Here is a 20,196-nt window from a genome sequence, read left to right on the forward strand (position 1 = left end):
TATATATATATATATATATATATATATATATATATAAAATCTAAAACAACTCTCTGTGTAAAAATAATAATAATAATTTAAAAAAGGTTATGGGTCTTAGGGTATGTTCACACTACAGAACATTTCTTCTTAGCGGCTGCTGCTGAAACCCTTTGGCATTAGGACATTAGGCGGTCATGCGCTGTCATCATTCATGCCAATGTAGTCGGTGCGTAATCAGCCAAAAAAAAAAAACATGTTCATTCCTTCGCCGGATGAATTTCAGTGGCAGTATTCTCCGCAGCTGAAATTCCATAGTGTGAATGGGTCTGCAGAAGGCCGATCACCCCAATGTTAACCCCTGAAGTACCAAGCCCATTTTAACCTTAAGGACCAGGCCAATTTTATTTTTGCGTTTTCGTTTTTTCCTCCTCTCCTTCTAAAATCCATAACTCTTATATTTCCATCTACAGACCCATATAAGGGTTTGTTTTTTTGCGTGACCAATTGTACTTTGTGACGACACCTCTCATTTTACCATAACATGTACGGCGAATACAAAAAATTATTTTTTTAGGGAGGAAATTTTAATGAAAACCACAACTTTGCACATTTTGGAGGGTTTCGTTTTCACACTGTACACTTTACGGTAAAAATGACGTGTTCTTTATTAAAATTCTAATAATGATTAAAATGATACCCATGGCTAGATACTTTTATATTTACAAAATCAGTAATCTAAAATCGCCCTATTTTAACCACCTATAACTTTTCCATTTTTCCGTATATAGGGCGGTATGAGGGCTCATTTTTTGTGCCATCATCTGTACTTTTTATCGATACCACATTTGCATATATAAAACTTTTAGATCATTTTTTATATATTTTTTTTAAATAAAATGTGACAAAAAAGCTGAATTTTTGAACTTTTTAAAAAATCTTTTACGTTTACGCCGTTCACCGTACGAACATAGCCTTAGGGTATGTTCACGCTACGGAATGTCCGTGCGGAATTCCCCCAGAATATTGCACACAGACAATCCGCTGCAGCAGAGTTCCATTGATTTCAATGGGATTCTGCTGCAATGTTCACACGTCTGCAAAAAGAATAGACTTTTTCAGGATTTCACTCAGAAATGCATTGCCATCTATTAGTAGTCCTATCGCTTGTCGGATACGCAGGTGTTTTCCGTGCGGACATTCCACTGTGTGAACATGGCCTTAGATGGAGATGAGGAAGAAAACGTAAGATAAAAATCTATATTGGGGAACATTCTGGGGTCCTAATGTGAACAAGCTGAGCACATATATACATAAGGTGGACATAACCTTCTTGAAGGGGTTTTCAGCTCCTCTCCATTTACCTCACAGTAGACTGTTTGCAGTATACATGTCACCTGAATACAATGGGTGACACCCTTCATGCTGCAACAGGCTCTACCTGTCCAGCAACTAACTGACCCCAACAACAGCTCCGCACTGCACATGCGCAGGAATGTGTGCATTTTATCTTCAACCCGCAGATTCGCCACAGGTACAAAAATTAACATTAGGAAGACGTGATATCATTTTTCTTTTTTTTTGTACACGAAAGCAACGTGCTTAGTCTTACCTTGTTGTTGTTGTAATTATTACACAGGTAACCGATAGTTAGTTCAGTAACGAATGTGCTGCGTGTAATCGCCAGCCGTCTATTGTGTGACGTGGAACTGTGAGCTACGCTTCCGGGATTGATACGGAGACTATCGGTAGCTTCTGTTGTGTGAGGCCCGGCCGCTTCTCCGTACAGCATGGGTGAGTGTGCTCGGTAACGTCTCTTTCTCGTTATACTGTACTTAGTATATGGAATGGAGAGCTGAGGTGCCGTGTAGGCTGCCGCTTTATAGACTCTGCGCTAGTAAGACATTCAAATCTGTATTTAAAGGGCTATTACTATCTACTACAGTGTTTTCCAACCAGGGTGCCTCCAGCTGTTGCTAAACTACAACTCCCAGCATGCCCTGACAGGACGATGCTGTGTACTACAGTATTTCCCAACCAGGGTGCCTCCAGCTGTTGCTAAACTACAACTCCCAGCATGCCCTGACAGGACGATGCTGTGTACTACAGTATTTCCCAACCAGGGTGCCTCCAGCTGTTGCTAAACTACAACTCCCAGCATGCCCTGACAGGACGATGCTGTGTACTACAGTATTTCCCAACCAGGGTGCCTCCAGCTGTTGCTAAACTACAACTCCCAGTATGCCCTGACAGGACGATGCTGTGTACTACAGTATTTCCCAACCAGGGTGCCTCCAGCTGTTGCTAAACTACAACTCCCAGCATGCCCTGACAGGACGATGCTGTGTACTACAGTATTTCCCAACCAGGGTGCCTCCAGCTGTTGCTAAACTACAACTCCCAGCATGCCCTGACATGATGATGCTGTGTACTACAGTATTTCCCAACCAGGGTGCCTCCAGCTGTTGCTAAACTACAACTCCCAGCATGCCCGGACAGCCTTCGGCTGTCCAGGCATGCTGGGAGTTGTAGTTTAGCAACAGCTGGAGGTGCCCTGGTTGGGAAACACTGGTCTTTTACATGAGCAATCCCACATTCAGACACTCCACCTAATCTATTCCTTCCATAGCCACAGCCAGTAGCTGCTAACTAGTAATGATTTGTGGCCCAGCCAGTGTATTGTCTTCATAGACACAATAATTGACTGTCCCTATTGCATAGATGTAGGCAGTGCCAGGATGTGGCCATGTGGGTGACTGGCAGTGGGTACAAGGGTGTGTGCTGCATTGTCACCCAGGGGCACGCCGTCCCTCACTGTGACTTTAGTTACTACTCCATGACACAATCTGCAAATGGCAGCTGTACACAACACAATCCGCATGTTTCCCATCTTAATTATGTCTAATACATCTATGTGGCCTCTCTTCCATTACCCGTTTCTGATGTGGCATAACATGTCATCTCGTTGGGTTGGTTTTATTACTTTAGTAGGAATGCCATTTAAAAAAAATGATCTTTACAGAAGCCATGGTGTGGAAATGCCTAAAAAAGTTTTTCCCTGTTGTCGTCAGTGGGAGAAAGATACGCAACACATAACCCAGTAGCAACCCTAAATCTGCAGTGCCTGAGAAACTGTTTAGGGTACATTCACACCTCACTTTCCACTCTCCGGCAGCTGGATCCGGTGGGAGAATTTCAAAACACGATAAGACCTGATGTAACAGAAGTATAGCGAGTGCAGCTCTAGAGGTGACTGGAGGATAATACCTGATGTAACAGCAGAATAGTGAGTGCAGCTCTGGAGGTGACTAGAGGATAAGACCTGATGTAACAGCAGAATAGTGAGTGCAGCTCTGGAGGTGACTGGAGGATCCTCCTATCCCGTCCTCATATCCTTAAAGGGGAGTGACCCCAGCCATACTATAGCTTATTATACCTCCAAAAGAGCAAATCAGAGGGCTGGAGACTAGTCAGAATTCATGAGGGGTCACATGACACAACACACAGGTTGGGATAATTTGTCTGGCAGGGTTACAGCAGGAGGGGGTTTTGAAATTATCCCCCGGATCCGGATGTACAATACGAGATGTGAATGGAGCTTAAAGGAAAACTACGGAATTGAAAAATGTATCCCCTATCCTAAGGATATAGGGGCCCTGGCTCTCTGGTTAGAGAGGGCGTGTTGACCACCGCACGAAGCAGCGGCCGACACGCCCCCTCCATACACTGCTATGGGAGAGCCGGAAATTGCCGAAGGCAGCGCTTCGGCTCTCCCATAGCAGTAAATGGAGGGCGCGTCAGCCGCTGCTTTGTGCGGTGGTCGACACACGCTCTCTATGCAGAGACCCGCGGCCCCGTACGGGAGATCGTGGGGGGGCCCCAGCGGTCAGACCCCCCGCGATCTGAAACTTATCCCCTATCCTTAGGATAGGGGATAACATTTTCAATCCCAGAGTTCTCCTTTAAGCGTCTATTCACACATACAGTATCCTGTGCATATTTGATGTGCAGAATTAGCAGCTGCAGATTTTAATGTAAACTGACTGAACGCAGCTTCAAATCGTGCGCATCAAATATGCACAGGATACTATCAGTGTGAATAGACATAAGGGTCAGTTCACAGGTACAGTATCCTGCGCATGACTTGATGCTGCAGACTTCAATGTAAACTCAATTATTGAACTCAGCATCAAATCTGCAGCTTCAAATCCTGCACATGAAATATTAATATATAATATATACCCTATGGAGATATTCCATTGCTTATTGTAATGGAATCGCTACATAATTTATTACAGAAGGTAAACGCAAACAAGCGGACAGTATTGCAGTAATGGGATTGGCTCACTGAAATGCCTTTTTATGTCCCCATATGCTCTATTATGGCAGATAAATGTTTATATAGGGTACCAAACGCTACTCTAGAGTAGATTATCACCAAGGCTCTGTTCACATTATGTTTAATTTATATACTGGTAAAGCTCTTGGCTTATAGAGATATATATATATCTCTAATATGCCGAATGTATTCATGTTTTTGTTTTTACAATGGTAGCCTGTACAGTGAGTGCATCAAGCAATATTTCTGACATGTTTTGAGAAAAGGCTCATGCATTCTTTGGGGGAATATTTTCAATTTTGGTGTGACTTTGGTTTTGTTGTGTACTTGCACCTAATTTATCAGGAAGGTGAGCACAGTATGATAAATTAGGCGCAAGTCCGAAGTAGTCATGTAAAAATGTTGTTGAAAGCACTTTTTCAGCCCAATGATGGTGTAGATGTGGGCTTAGTTACACTGATTTGAACAAAACAATAAAGTAACCACAAAGTGCACATTGAATAGGCGCAACCGCTGAACTTCGCAAAAATATGTGCCTCAATATTTGAGTTTTTCCTTTTCAATAAATAACCAGGTTAGTAACCTTCTGTTTTCACTTTGTTCTTAAAGGGGTACTACACTGCTCAGCGTTTGGAACAAACTGTTCCGAACGCTGGAACCGGCGTCGGGAGCTCATGATGTCATAGCCACGCCCCGTCACGTCCCGCCCCCTCAATGCAAGTCTATGGGAAGGGGCGTGACAGCTGTCATTCCCCCCCCTCCCGTAGACTTTCATTGAGGGGGTGGGGCATGACATCATGAGGGGGCGGGGCTATGACATCACGAGCTCCTGGCACCAGCGTTCGGAACAGTTTGTTCAAAATGCTGAGCAGTGGAGTACCCCTTTAAGGAGTATTGAGTAAAAAATGATGGGGAAATCGTAACATAACAAAATGTCAAAATAGTGAAAGGCTTTTTTTTTTTTTTTTCTGGGGCCTCACATTTTTCAATACATCAAAAAAAAAAAAAAAAAGGATATGTCCAGTGTCGTCACTAGTAGACTCTTTAGTAGGGATCGAACGATTATCGGTTTGGCCGATAATCGCGATTTTGGACATTATCGGTATCAGCAATTACCTTGCCGATAATGCCCCGCCTGCCCCCCAGCCAGAGACGACCATCATCGCCGCTGCCCCATTGCCTCCCCCCATCCTCTGCCCACATACCGCCGCTGCCCCATCGCCTCCCCCATCCCCGGTGTTATAATTACCTATTCCCGGGGTCCGCGATCCTTCTGGCTCCTGCGCTGTTGCTGTGCGCTGCGCAATGATGAGTGACGTCCCCAACGCGACGTCACCGTCAGTGCGCACAGTGACAACGCAGGACGCCGACTGAGCCAGAAGGATCGCGGACCCCCGGGAACAGGTAATTATAACACCGGGGATGGGGGAAGCGATGGGGCGGCAGCGGTATGTGAGCAGAGGATGGGTGGGGGGGAGGCGATGGGGCAGCGGCATGTGGCCAGAGGATGGGGGGATGCAGGTTAGACTCAGGACCCCAGGACAGGCAGGGGAGAGAAGCGGGCAAAAGCCGCTGCAGTTCATTGATTTAAAGTGGCCGCTTTAAATCATTGATCTGCAACGGCTTCTGCCCCACCAGGGGGGGTTTGAAATAGCCGATAACTACTTATACCGGAATATCGGTATAGGCTATGGGCCTGAAAGGTGATAGATTATCGGTATCGGCCCTAAAAAATCGATATCGGTCGATCCCTACTCTTTAGCATACCTTTTTATTGGTATCCTGAACACATTCAACAATAATGAAGTGTAAATGATGCCTTGGTGGTATTAGTAATACTTATACATAGACATTAGTGGTCTTGTTTCTGAGATGAATGGAGGAGATGTGTTACGACTAGCTGACGTCTGGGTACGAAACGCGGTCTAGCAGTGCAGAGCCAGGGCCCAGTACAGGAGACCCTATGCGATCAGACATTTATCACCTATCCTTCAGATAGGGGATACATTTTTTAACACTGGACTTCTTCATTAATTTCCCTGTATGGGAATAGCTTTGCCGTTTTGCACTATATAGGATAAAGCTTGTTCTTGTAGAAACTCGCTAGATAATATTGTAATGATTCCTAATGGCTCTATCTCTTTCTCCTTTCAGGGGGTTTCTTTTCCAGCATCTTTTCCAGCTTGTTTGGAACCAGGGAGATGAGAATTTTGATTCTGGGTCTAGATGGAGCAGGAAAGACCACCATACTGTACCGACTACAAGTGGGAGAAGTTGTCACCACCATTCCAAGTATGTACCATATCTGTTTTTATGGTGATCCACTTTTAACTATAGTCTTGTATAAATGTTGGAGTGATGGGCAGATTTATGGATCCTCTTCTGTCTGTGCCTAAACAAAATTTGTTTATCACTGCTTGTATGATTGTTATTATTATTGTTCCCTCCCCAACCCTTCTTGTCACACCTGCTAAAGCCGCGCAAGCGCGTTACATTTTCTATTCATTAAACCTTTTCATTCTACCTGACGTGCTTGTTCCTAGTCAGCGCCGCTAAACCCCACTGCTTCCCTGGAAGTCTTCACCTGTCTATGCTTGTATTATAGACTGTGGCAAGTATATATGTGTATACACCACCCATTTAATAACTGCTATGAGCTGTCATAGATTGTTGTGTTTTTATAAATGGTAATAATATAGTGTGCAGCAGACATACTGGCACAGTATTACATACCGTATTTTTCGCCCTATAGGACGCACCGGCATATAAGACGCACCCAATTTTAAAGTTGCAAAATCTAGAGAAAAAAAAAAAGATTCTGAACCCAACAGTGATCTTCAACCTGTAGACCTCCAGATGTTGCAAAACTACAACTCCCAGCATGCCCGGACAGCCGCTGGCTGTCCGGGCATGCTGGGAGATGTAGTTTTGCAACATCTGGAGGTCCGCAGGTTGAAGACCACTGGATAGGAGGTAATACTCACGTGTCCCCGCCGCTCCCGACCCATCACCGCTGCCCTGGATGTCGCTCCATCCCTGTCGCCGTGTCCCCGTGGTGTCCCCGACGCTCCGGACGTCTTCTTCCCCGGAATCCACGCTCGCCGTCATCGTCATCATGTCGCTACGCACGCCGCTCCTATTGGATGATGGGATGGCGTGTGCGACGACGTGATGACGTCGAAGGAGAGCGCCGGCCATGCAGGGGATCCCGGCACGGAGCAGACACCGAGGAGGCAGGTAAGGTCCCTCCCGGTGTCCACGGCGGTCCCGAACAGCCCGACTGAGCAGCCGGGTTAGTGTCACTTTCCCTTCAGACGCGACGGTCAGCTGTGATCGCCACGTCTGAAAGGTTAATACAGGGCATCTCCGCGATCGGTGATGTCCTGTATTAGCCGCGGGTCCCGGCCGATGATGGCCGCAGGGACCGCCGTGATAGGTGTGTGTATTCGCCGTATAAGACGCACCAACTTCCCCGAAAAAGTGCGTCTTATACGGCGAAAAATACGGTACTAGGTGTATTCTTTTCGGCCACATGTTGTGCATGTGTTTTCAGCCAAAATAATTTTTAGTTATTGAACATAGTAAACGTGAGCCTGCTGAGCCCAGTTACTGACAATATATTTTTCCCTCTAGCTATTGGTTTTAATGTTGAGACGGTAACCTATAAAAATCTGAAATTTCAAGTATGGGACCTTGGAGGACAAACAAGTATCAGGTAATATTGTTATTTAGAAGAAATGATTTAGATATTTCTGAGTGTCACTCTTAGTAGGTCTGTATTACAGCTTAGCCGGTGTCAGTCTCTCTTTTTTTTTTTTCTTTCTTTCTATTATTGCACTGTTTGAGAAAACTTTGAGCTTCCTATTTTCTCTTGGGTATCTTCACATGAGTAAAACAACCCCATAAACCTGTTTTCGATATCCCATTGAATTTACTGCGAAATAAAAAAAAAAAGGATGTGGTTTTAAAAATAATTAGCACTGGAAGAAGTGATGTGACTTTTCAGAGCAGTTCTGTTCGAAATCTTACATTTACTTCATAGGGGCATGAAAAAAACACCTGAAAAGCCACATGAAAAAGAGCTTTTTAAAAGAAGCACTGAAAACGTATATGGTTCTTGCAATCACATTTTAAGAAGATTCTATTAACCGTGTTAACCCTCTATGGAAGTATCAGTATTGACATATAGTCATATAACACACATTAAAGGGGTTTTCCAGGAATATACTATTGATGGCCCATCCACAGGTTAGGCCATCAGTAGTTGATCGATGGGTTACTGACATCAGGCATGGAAGCATTTGGCTCTGTACTGTGTGTAGTGAGAGGAAGGGGGCACTGCAATACTGTAGCCTCAGCTCATATTCACTTCAAAAGGAACAGAAGCTGCAGTCATTATACAGAGTACAGAGCCATCTGTTTCCGGTGCTGTACTCTGTATAGTGCGGGTGCCGAACATCTTAATGGTAGGGAATGACAGGTGTCCTTACTCGCCGATCAACTTTATGACCTATCCTGTGAAAAAAAATCCATTAAGGGAGCAGTTCTGTGAAGGGATTGAGGCGTTGTGCAGGGTGCAAGACTCGAATCCCAAGAAATGAAGTAGTTCTCAGATCTCCAACATTATTCTGTGGGAGTGACACTGGGTGAATAATTATAGGATGTCTGGTTTGCTGCTTCTTTGCTTGGGATTTGACATAGAACTGTATATTTTTCTCCATGTTGACACTATCCTGTTCTCTCATGTCACCATATATCAGTATCATTTCTGCAAGCAGTATGTTGGCCAGAAGCAAAATGAAAGTTATTTTCTTTTTACAGTCATTTGGGTATGTGAGAGCTAAATACTGTACAGGGTTATCCTCTATATGTGAGGGCTAAATACTGTACAGGGTTATCCTCCATATGTGAGAGCTAAATACTGTACAGGGTTATCCTCCATATGTGAGAGCTAAATACTGTACAGTATTTAGCCCTCACATATGGAGGATAACCCTGTACAGTATTTAGCTCTCATATGGAGGATAACCCTGTACAGTATTTAGCTCTCATATGGAGGATAGCCCTGTACAGTATTTAGCTCTCACATATGGAGGATAACCCTGTACAGTATTTAGCCCTCACATATGGAGGATAACCCTGTACAGTATTTAGCTCACATATAAAGGATAACCCTGTACAGGGTTATCCTCCATATGTGAGGGCTAAATACGGTACAGGCTTATCCTCCATATGTGAGAGCTAAATACTGTATAGGGTTATCCTCCATATGTGAGCTAAATACTGTACAGGGTTATCCTCCATATGTGAGGGCTAAATACTGTACAGGGTTATCCTCCATATGTGAGAGCTAAATACTGTACAGGGTTATCCTCCATATGTGAGAGCTAAATACTGTACAGTATTTAGCCCTCACATATGGAGGATAACCCTGTACAGTATTTAGCTCTCATATGGAGGATAACCCTGTACAGTATTTAGCTCTCATATGGAGGATAGCCCTGTACAGTATTTAGCTCTCACATATGGAGGATAACCCTGTACAGTATTTAGCCCTCACATATGGAGGATAACCCTGTACAGTATTTAGCTCACATATAAAGGATAACCCTGTACAGGGTTATCCTCCATATGTGAGGGCTAAATACGGTACAGGCTTATCCTCCATATGTGAGAGCTAAATACTGTATAGGGTTATCCTCCATATGTGAGCTAAATACTGTACAGGGTTATCCTCCATATGTGAGGGCTAAATACGGTACAGGCTTATCCTCCATATGTGAGAGCTAAATACTGTATAGGGTTATCCTCCATATGTGAGCTAAATACTGTACAGGGTTATCCTCCATATGTGAGGGCTAAATACTGTACAGGGTTATCCTCCATATGTGAGAGCTAAATACTCTACAGGGTTATCCTCCATATGTGAGAGCTAAATACTGTACAGGGCTATCCTCCATATGTGAGAGCTAAATACTGTACAGGGTTATCCTCCATATGAGAGCTAAATACTGTACAGGGTTATCCTCCATATGTGAGGGCTAAATACTGTACAGGGTTATCCTCCATATGTGAGCTAAATACTGTATAGAATTACTCAGGTCTGGTGGTAGTCATGATTTTAATACTACCCAGTAACATTATAGGGGGTGTGGAAGTCTGAGACCGCTGACACCTGTAATGAGGTAATGGTAGGTGCATGGATGCTTAGACTTGTAAAGATTTGTCACTTACCAGCATTGTTTCAAAAGTTTAGTTTCTCTGAACACCTAGACTGATCAAAACTTTTGACATGTCTGTGTTTTTTTTTTTACATAGCAAAATGATTTATGTACTATCAATATATCATGTGTGTCTTGTTCTTTTACAGGCCGTATTGGCGCTGCTACTATTCCAATACAGATGCTGTCATTTATGTAGTTGACAGCTGTGACAGAGACAGAATCGGGATTTCCAAATCTGAACTGGTTGCAATGTTAGAGGTAACAATTACATATTAATACATTGTAAGTTATGTTGAACAGCTTTATATAATATTGGCGACGTCACCAGTGCATTGGAAAAGAACAAGGATACAATCAGTTTTGAGGACCGATGTTGCGGTACCTCGTACAGTTACAGGGGTGCTGCCGTTACCGTGAATGGTGGTCAGCATAAGGACATCCCTCTTATCCTTATATCTGACCAAGTAAGGGCTCTGCTCTCACCCCTAGGGATTGGTGAGGGATATGTGGGAAGGCCTCTCTGATTTTTCCGCACAGTGCCGCAAGCTGCAGTGGCTCTGGTGGAAAGGGTCTTGGAGAGTGATGCTGGTATGAAAGTTATCCACGTACAAGTGGTAACCTTTATCCAGCAGTGGGTACATCAGTTCCCACACAATTTTCCCGCTAACTCCCAGGATGGGGGGCCATTCTGGGGGTTCAATGCGGGAATCCTTCCTTTCTTACACCCTAAATCTGTAAATGTACCCAGAGGTGCTCTCATAGAGCTTATATACTTTCACGCCATACCTTGCCCTTTTACTGGGAATGTACTGGCATAAATGGAGTCTCCCTTTGAAACTAATAAGGGATTCGTCAATAGCGATGTCCTTATGGGGGACATATGCCTCTGCAAATTTATTTCTGAAATGATCTATGACCCATCAGAGCAAATGCTCTGATGGGTCACACAGAGCAGTGCTGGTGCAGAAGAGCCCTGCCTGCTAACTGTCCCTGCCTGCTCTACTGCTCCCCCTCACTCACCAACGATGCACCGCACAGTGAACACTGTCTCCGCCGATAACCGCTGGTAACTTGCCACAGCCGCCGCAGAACACCTTCCCCGCTCTCTGCCTGGACTCGAGTGAGCGGGCAGAGCGGGCGAGGAGATATTCAAACTACGCAGAGCACTGCGATTGGTCGGCCCGGCCATTCGCAGCGATCAGAGGGGGTGGCAACCTTGCCGCCTCCCTCCTTTACTGAATGGTGATTGGAGCTGTCTCGGACAGCTGAAATGATCATTTTTTCTCCTTCCACCGGGTCACAGGGGCCCGTATTGCTCCACGATTGCCGTGATAGGACTGTCCAATCATGGCGATTGCCGTTACAGGAGGGGATTAAGTCCGCCCCCCCCCTAGACATTGTGTGAAGATGGCTGCTGTTAGAAAACAGCAGTCATCTTCACCCGATCACCCAAAACAGCTTGGACGTAAATTTACGTCCTGGTGCGTTAAGTACCACCTCGCCAGGACGTACATCTACGTCCTGCATCGTCAAGGGGTTAAATGGGTACTCCGGTGGAAACCTTTTTATTTTATTTAAATCAACTGGTGCCAGAAAGTTAAACAGATTTGTAAATTACTTCTATTAAAAAAAATCTTAATCCTTCTAGTACTTATTAGCTGCTGAATACTACAGAGGAAATTATTTTCTTTTTGGACCACAGAGCTCTTTGCTGACATCATGACCACAGGGCTCTCTGCTGACATCTCTGTCCCTTTTAAGAACTGTCCAGAGTAGGAGAAAATCCCCATAGCAAACATATGCTGCTCTGGTCAGTTCTTAAAATTGACAGAGATGTCAGCAGAGAGCACAGCACTGGGTTCCAAAAAGAAAAGAATTTCCTCTGTAGTATTCAGCAGCTAATAAGTACTGGAAGGATTAAGATTTCTTTTTATAAAAGTAATTTACAAATCTGTTTCATTTTCTGGCACCAGTTGATTAAAAAAAAAAAATACAAAAAGTTTTCCACCGGAGTAAAAAAATGTCACTAATGTGCCCGGTTTGCCTTCATAAAACAATAAAAGCTTTAACTTCTCTTTCTTGCTCCCTCATAACCTCTGGTATTGGGGCACCTCTTCCTTGGCCATACTGCGCTGAACTTTGTCCTGCCTCAGGCACTGATTGGCAGAGCGGCATTGTCAGTTACCGTAGCTGCAGACACTTCCATCTACAGCTCAGGTACAAGCAGCGTCACCAGCCACAGATGGGCGCCCTGATACCAGAGGCTATTAGGGAGTGTGGAAGGTTAAAGCTTTCTCACTGTATTTATTAGGCATCCTGGGCACATTAGTGAAATAAAAATGTTCACTGGACAATCCTTTTACTGTCCATGTTTTTCAGTTTTCTGATAAACAGCAATGTAACTGCTGTGAACAAACATTTGCAAACCACATGACTTTTGGGTGGAGGGTGGCCGTACTGTAAGGGCATGTTCACACAGCAAATAGCTCCTATTGACTTCAGAGGAAGGCAGGGAACTACGCAGAAGCTTCTCCACTGAAGTCCAATTTAAAGCTTCTGTTGAAGACAGAAACATGTTGGGGGACCTTGTATATCTACTTATGGCATCTTAAAAAAATAAATAAAATTGACAATTATTTTTCTTGTAGGAAGAGGAGCTGAAAAAGGCCATTCTAGTGGTTTTTGCAAATAAACAAGACATGGAACAGGCGATGAGCCCCACAGAAGTAGCAAATTCATTAGGTTTACCCGCTTTGAAGGATCGCAAATGGCAGATTTTCAAGACATCAGCTACAAAAGGCACAGGCCTTGATGAAGCTATGGAATGGTAAGCTAAGCAGGTGTATTCACTGTGGATGTGGAGACGTTTTCTATTGCTTATATACAACCAGCAGATTTATCTTAACAACAAAACAAAGCTTTGTAATGACATTTACAACCCCATACATGGAGCATGCTACCTATTTTCTACTTTATAGTAGCAGGTCACAGGTATTACCCAAAACAAGGTTTGTTTAATAGCTGATTGTTCAGGCATCGTGAGACATTCCCCGGACACATGAAGGGAAATTGTCATTTATCTGTATATGTTTTACCAAATCTAGTAGAGGAGAAAAATCTGGAATAGTCAAAAAACCCTACTTAGTACCTGTTGCTACGTCCTAAAGCTCACTTATGATAAACCGTATTCTGCACTAGCTGCTTCCAACATTCCATGATTTTTACCATGGTTGGAAGACAGCTCCAGAGTCTTGCATGAGCAAGGAGTAGAGGACATAATATTTAAAGAGTACCTGTCATCAAGTAGACGTTTTGCTTTGTTATTCCTTATGTAATGTTATGCCTATTTGCCATATATGTTCATTTAAAAAAATCAATCTTTCCATCAGTTTTTTACCTTTGAAAAAGTGGCCATTAGGGGTCTCTGTTCTGTAGGGTTCAGCAGGCCCTGAATAGCCCTCGGACTTGTGCCAGACTGGCACATGTCCGGACTCCGGAAGTGCTGGTGGGGCGGCACATGAGCGTGGCTCTGCATCTCTCTCGCTCTCTGCCTGTCAATCATGCAGATGGGAGCGAGCTCCTGCGGCAGAAAAAGGTCACAGTCAGTGAGCAGACTTTATAAAGGCATAACTCAAGAAAAAAATGGGCGACATTAAAAAATTCAAAGTGTGGGGGACTCAGGGGGGAACAGACAAGAAAGAACATAATCCCTCTTTACTTGGTGGCAGGTACTCTTTGTAACACTGTTTTTCTTATCTGATTAGTTAAGGAGTCATAAGTAAACAAATGGATGTCTCCCATGTCTCCTTTGTTTACCACCAGAAACTGGCTATAGAAAGTGTTCATCTGTGTTTGTATTTCAAATTGAAAACACATAAAATTGGTCCTCACATCCAAAATAATTATAATAAATATGCAGGTACACGCTACCATCACTGAAATACAAACAAAAGATATATTGTAAAGCACCTGCAGTGTACATGGAAGCTGCAGTCTACCAAAAGGAACCTAAGCGACAAAGTGAATTTAACATTCAATGACACACAGCCACCCTGACGTGTTTCACCCCTTAGGGCTTAATCAGAGGTCTAGCGCTAATTGCCGCAGCTCAGCCCAGCCTCTGTGACTCTTGACCTTGGAAGGAAAAGACTATTTTCTAACTTATAATATCCATCCCAGATGGCTGTTAAGCAGATTATCTTCATGGGAAGATAGAATAAAATTTTGATGTCTTATTTGAACTGCAGATGTTAATGATCTTGGCTAGGCCTGAATTTTGGTGACTTCATCCCTTATAAATGAATTTGTGTTTTCTTTGTCTTGCAGGTTAGTGGAGTCCCTGAAGAGCAGGCAGTAATGTTACCCTGCCTAGAACATTCCTTTCTTCTCATTGTCCAACTGTAGGAATTGCTCTACATGTACATAATATGCACCACCACCACCTAACTTCGCTCCTACAGGGATTGACAAGGGTGTCTGAATTCAGTCCCCTCTGTCCCCATCTCCAATAGCACTGTATCATACTGCACTATTATTTGTGCCTGTTCTGTAGTGTAGTTTCACTTTATTTATGACTGTTTTGTAATGAGAATTACAAATTGGGGGAATTGCACAACTTGGTTTTGAGATCACATATCTTTTCACTCTTATGTGAATTTTTTTTTTAGATGTAATAACCTGGTTGATTTAGATGATGGCCAGCTGGAATAATGGCCCTCCGCTGTGTAAAGATTTTACTCTGAAATCCATCTGTACAAAATAAAAATTTATAATGGAAAGATTCATGTTTGTAGCCCATTTATTTATCACTGTTTAATAATCCTCCCAGTTCAGTGTCCCCATCACCATAAACCACCCCCTTTCTTTATTTTTATTATTTGTTAGTTTTCTACCTTGATATTGCTCTGTATCTCCTGCTCAGTCAGGTTCATCATCTGAAGCCATTCAGGGGAGAACTTCCTCCCTCGCTCTGCTACACACAGCCCAGAGCAGTTCAGTTGAAGATGAGCTATGATTGGCTAAAGCTGCAAGCCCCCTTCTACCAGGCCAGCAGGAGTCCAAAGTCTGTGCAAGAGATGGGGGGAAATGTGCTCTGGGCAAGTAGTGGCAGCTTTTTTTTAAACACAAATAAAACAGAAAACTTTTTTTTTTTTTTTTTTTTTTTAAACAAAGTACATTAGATTTTTTTTATTTACCATAAGGAGTGCAATAGCAAAAATGTGTTTTAATGAGTGCGCCTATTTAAAGGAGATGTCTAATGCTGAAATTTGGTACTATGCCCGGTCTGATTGCATTTAAAACCAATGAACCAGACTCGCCTGCTGTGGCTTCCTCGTTCTCCCGGTATTGCGCTCCAGTCCAATGGTGGTCCTCCACAGCAGCTCAGCAAATCGCCAGCCGCAGCAATGTCCCACCTTGGCCGATGATAGGCTGAGCTTCAGTGTAATGCATTGAGCCACGGCACTGGTTGCACGTGGTGTACATAATTCACCTTATTAGAACAGGGTCAATGTGCAGATTGTGTAAAAAAAAAAAAAAAAAAAAAAAAAAACGATTTTTTTTTAAATATTTAACTATGCTACAGAGGCTGTAAAGTTAGTGTAGTTCATATATATAGTGCCTGTACCTGTGTTTTGTGATCTCCCAGTTCTTTTGTGATCTTTGCCTTGATGTCTGTTTTTAACAGCATACAAAATGAGTGGCAGCTCAGGTTTTCCCAGGTTGCAGTGCGGCCCAAGACATTGCATCACTAGTCAAATGTTAAAAAGGGGCCTGTCTGCTTTAATGGCTGGAGTGACCGCTGGGTGGGAAGGAGATCATTCTCCACAGGGCTGCAGGGAATTGTTTCATGAAGAGCATGCATAGCTCAGTTGTGCTTCAAAGGGTGGGGGTGACTGTATGGGAGGGAGAAAAGTGAACTCACACTTACAAGGGATCCTGGAACTTGTATTTGGAGGGAGGGAACTCTAACAGGAAATAGCCATTTGACAAAATAAAAAAAAGCAGCAGGGTTATGCAACATAGCCATTTAGCTCCAAGACAAGCACGGATCCTTCCTAAGCATGTCTATTACTGTCTGTCAAGTAAGTACTAAAGTGGATAACCCCTTAACGACGCAGGACGTATATTTACGTCCTGCGCTGGCTCCCGCGATATGAAGCGGGATCGCGCCGCGATCCCACATCATATCGCGTCGGTCCCGGCGCTCATCAATGGCCGAGACCCGCGGCTAATACCACACATCGCCGATCGCGGCGATGCGCGGTATTAACCCTTTAGAAGCGGCAGTCAAAGCTGACCGCCGCTTCTAAAGCGAAAGTGACCCGGCTGCTCAGTCGGGGTGTTCGGGACCGCCACGGTGAAATCGCGGCGTCCCGAACAGCTGACAGGACACCGGGAGGGCCCTTACCTGCCTCCTCGGTGTCCGATCGGCGAATGACTGCTCCGTGCCTGAGATCCAGGCAGGAGCAGTCAAGCGCCGATAACACTGATCACAGGCGTGTTAATACACGCCTGTGATCAGGATGACAGATCAGTGTGTGCAGTGTTATAGGGAGCTATAACACTGCAAAAAAAAAGTTGAAAAAAAAGTGTTAATAAAGGTCATTTAACCCCTTCCCTAATAAAAGTTTGAATCGCCCCCCTTTTCCCATAAAAAAAAAAGTGTAAAAAAAAAACATATGTGGTATCGCCGCGTGCGTAAATGTCCGAACTATAAAAATATATCATTAAACCGTAAGGTCAATGGCGTGCGCGCAAAAAAAATTCCAAAGTTAAAAAAAGCGCATTTTTGGTCACTTTTTATACCATTAAAAAATGAATAAAAAGTGATCAAAATGTCCGATCAAAACAAAAATCATACCGATAAAAACTTCAGATCACGGCGCAAAGAATGAGCCCTCATAACGCCCTGTACGTGGAAAAATAAAGTTATAGGGGTCAGTAGATGACATTTTTAAACGTATAAATTTTCCTGCATGTAGTTATGATTTTTTCCAGAAGTGCGACAAAATCAAACCTATATAAGTAGGGTATCATTTTAACCGTATGGACCTACAGAATAATAAGGTGTAATTTCTACCGAAATATGCAGAAACGGAAGCCCCCAAAAGTTACAAAATGGCGTTTTTTCTTCAATTTTGTCGCACAATGATTTTCCGTTTCGCCGTGCATTTTTGGGTAAAATGACTAATGTCACTGCAAAGTAGAATTGGCGACGCAAAAAATAAGCCATAATATGGATTTTTAGGTGGAAAATTGAAAGGGTTATGATTTTTAAAAGGTAAGGAGGAAAAAACGGAAAAACCCTGAGTCCTTAAGGGGTTAAATTCTTGTCATACCCTAAGGAACAGTATAACATCAGAAACTATGCTTCAAAAATGATATGCACAACAATGTCTATTTGGCATGCAGTTATGGCAGATATATCAAATAATACATGTGTGTCTGATTAGATACATTGGGGGAGATTTATCAAAACCTGTGCAGAGGAAGAGTGGTACAGTTGCCATAGCAACCAGATTACTTCTTTCATTTTTCAGAAGCCTTTTTAAAAGTGAAAGAAGCAATCTGGTTGGTATGAGCAACTGCGCCACAATTCCTATACACAGATGCCTGCCCCCATGTCCCCTCCCCTTACTCTTGGTCGATCACCTGGTATATATTTAGGGTTTCAAGGCCCTGCTTGTTATCTTATGACACCTTAAAAGAGGCAAAAAAAAAAAAAAAAAAAAACACTCCCCTGGGGGTCTCTGGGCCAACTAAATATTTACCAAACCTACTGGGGAATAGATCCCCTCAGGGATAACCCTGACTAAAGAACCCCTATAGAAATTAATATAAAATGTAACTTATTTCATCAGTTAAAAGATCTATGTGCTTTTACTTTTTAGCCACTAGATGGCAGTGGTACTTAAAAATTTCTCAGCACTGTGCACTCCGTGTTCAATGTACTGAAATATTTGTCTGCATTCAGACTACCATTGAGTTTTATTAGATATAATAGCCTCCGATGCCTTACTGCAGTCCAGCAATAGGAGCGCTCTAACTACAGTGAACTGGCACAGTGCGATATTAAAACATAAAACCTCCCCTCTTACGTTTCGCCATAAGTCCATGGCTTTCTCAAAAGTGTGTCACAGTTAGATTCAGCAGAATGGTCCCTATCAGACGTGCGTCCCCTCTTTGGCCTAGGGTCTACTGGGAGGTTCCGGTGTAGGCCCAGGTCACTAGGACAGGGGACCTACAGTATCGTTAGGCAGGATATACAGATAGGGATAGGACCAGCTGTCCCCATCTGATCTGTTCTCCATAAATATTGTTTGGCTTATATATATATTATGTATATACCATTTGTCTTGAACCACTTTACCACTAAAATAGTGTTGTTAAATTAATTGCAATTGGAATCTGTTATTCTAGATTTACAAGGGAAGAGCAGACAGAAAAGTAAGCTGTGTCTGTCAGTGATGTATGTATATTTGTCTTTGTAAACTGTGTACTATACATGTAATGTCTTTGTATACTGCGCAATGCTGGTGACTTATTAACCCTTTAGACCCCGCAATCAAAGTTGATTGCACTGTCTAAAAGTTCTGAAAATAGCTTGCCAATAGCTGATCGGGATCACTGTGGCAAAATCACAGGGTCCAGACCAACTAAAATAACAGATGGGGGTCTCTCACCTTCCTCTGTGCCATCCAAACGGCCCTTTAATTTTGCAGGCAGCCTCAGCAGCCTGTAGCAATGGAGCACCAATAACACTGATTAATGCTGTGCTATGGCACAGAATTATTCAGTGTATGCCATCTGAAGATGGCATCTAATAGTATCCTATGGGGACTGATTAGTTAATAAAGTGGTAAAGAAGGAACAAGACATAGAACATTTTTATTTCTCCATCAATGAGGGCTTGTTTTATTTTCTACATGTCACATTGCCATGTGAAAAAAAACAACAGTAACTGACATTGTGTTGAGTAATTTTGATGATACAAAACTTATTTTTTGAGTTTTACTACTTATTTTTATAAAAATTTAAACTTACCTTCCGCCCCTCCCCTGGTGCTACCGATATCAGTCTCCTATGCTCCAGACCTGATCACCTTCCTGATTTTTCACACTTATCGTCGGCTGCATCAATGTCCCACCTTGGCTGGTGATAGGCTAAGTGTCATGTAACGGGCCCTGGCACCACACTCTCGCTCAGCCTATCACTGGCTAAGGTGGGACATGGATGCAGCCGGGATTAGCTGAGCCGTAGTGTGACATATGGGGCTCTAAAACCAAGATGATGACCAGGGCCAGAAGATGAAAGAAACCAGCGTAATGGCGGGAGGAAAGTTAAAGTTTAATATTTTGATGGTGGCAGCACAGGCATATAGGATAATAAAAAATGGGTCATTACAGATGCCACAATACCAGTTATGTGCAGATTTTTTTGTTGCTTACACAATGAAGCATGTAAGCAGGATTTTAGTTACCCTAAGGGCCATAAACATGCAAACACTTGATTTCTTCCATAATACACCATCATACTTCTGTAAAGCAATGTATTATGCCTGTCATCCTATTAGATGCTATGGTCAGCATTGAACTTTGCTTTTAGGGGATAACAGGCAGAATTGGATTTTTTTTTTTGTCTTGATATATTGTC

At 43.2% G+C, this 20,196-nt stretch overlaps 2 protein-coding genes across 2 annotated transcripts in view; one reads left to right on the plus strand and one right to left on the minus strand.

Annotated features, from left to right (window-relative positions):
* MYBPC1 (myosin binding protein C1) overlaps window positions 1-1,726 on the minus strand; it is a 388,140-nt gene extending 386,414 nt beyond the window's left edge. The window contains exon 1 of the mRNA XM_056574562.1: window positions 1,592-1,726. The gene's annotated coding sequence lies outside the window, so the exon portion shown is untranslated. The remainder of the gene's footprint in view (window positions 1-1,591) is intronic.
* Window positions 1,628-15,324, plus strand: ARL1 (ADP ribosylation factor like GTPase 1). The gene is made up of 6 exons (XM_056574590.1): window positions 1,628-1,773; window positions 6,473-6,610; window positions 7,952-8,033; window positions 10,689-10,800; window positions 13,191-13,369; window positions 14,869-15,324. The coding sequence occupies exons 1-6, from the start codon at window positions 1,770-1,772 to the stop codon at window positions 14,897-14,899; spliced, it is 546 nt and encodes a 181-aa protein (XP_056430565.1). The 5' UTR covers window positions 1,628-1,769; the 3' UTR covers window positions 14,900-15,324.
* Window positions 15,325-20,196: the final 4,872 nt, after the last annotated feature.

The sequence above is a fragment of the Hyla sarda genome, chromosome 4 (assembly GCF_029499605.1).
Source record: "Hyla sarda isolate aHylSar1 chromosome 4, aHylSar1.hap1, whole genome shotgun sequence".
Classification (NCBI taxonomy): domain Eukaryota; kingdom Metazoa; phylum Chordata; class Amphibia; order Anura; family Hylidae; genus Hyla; species Hyla sarda.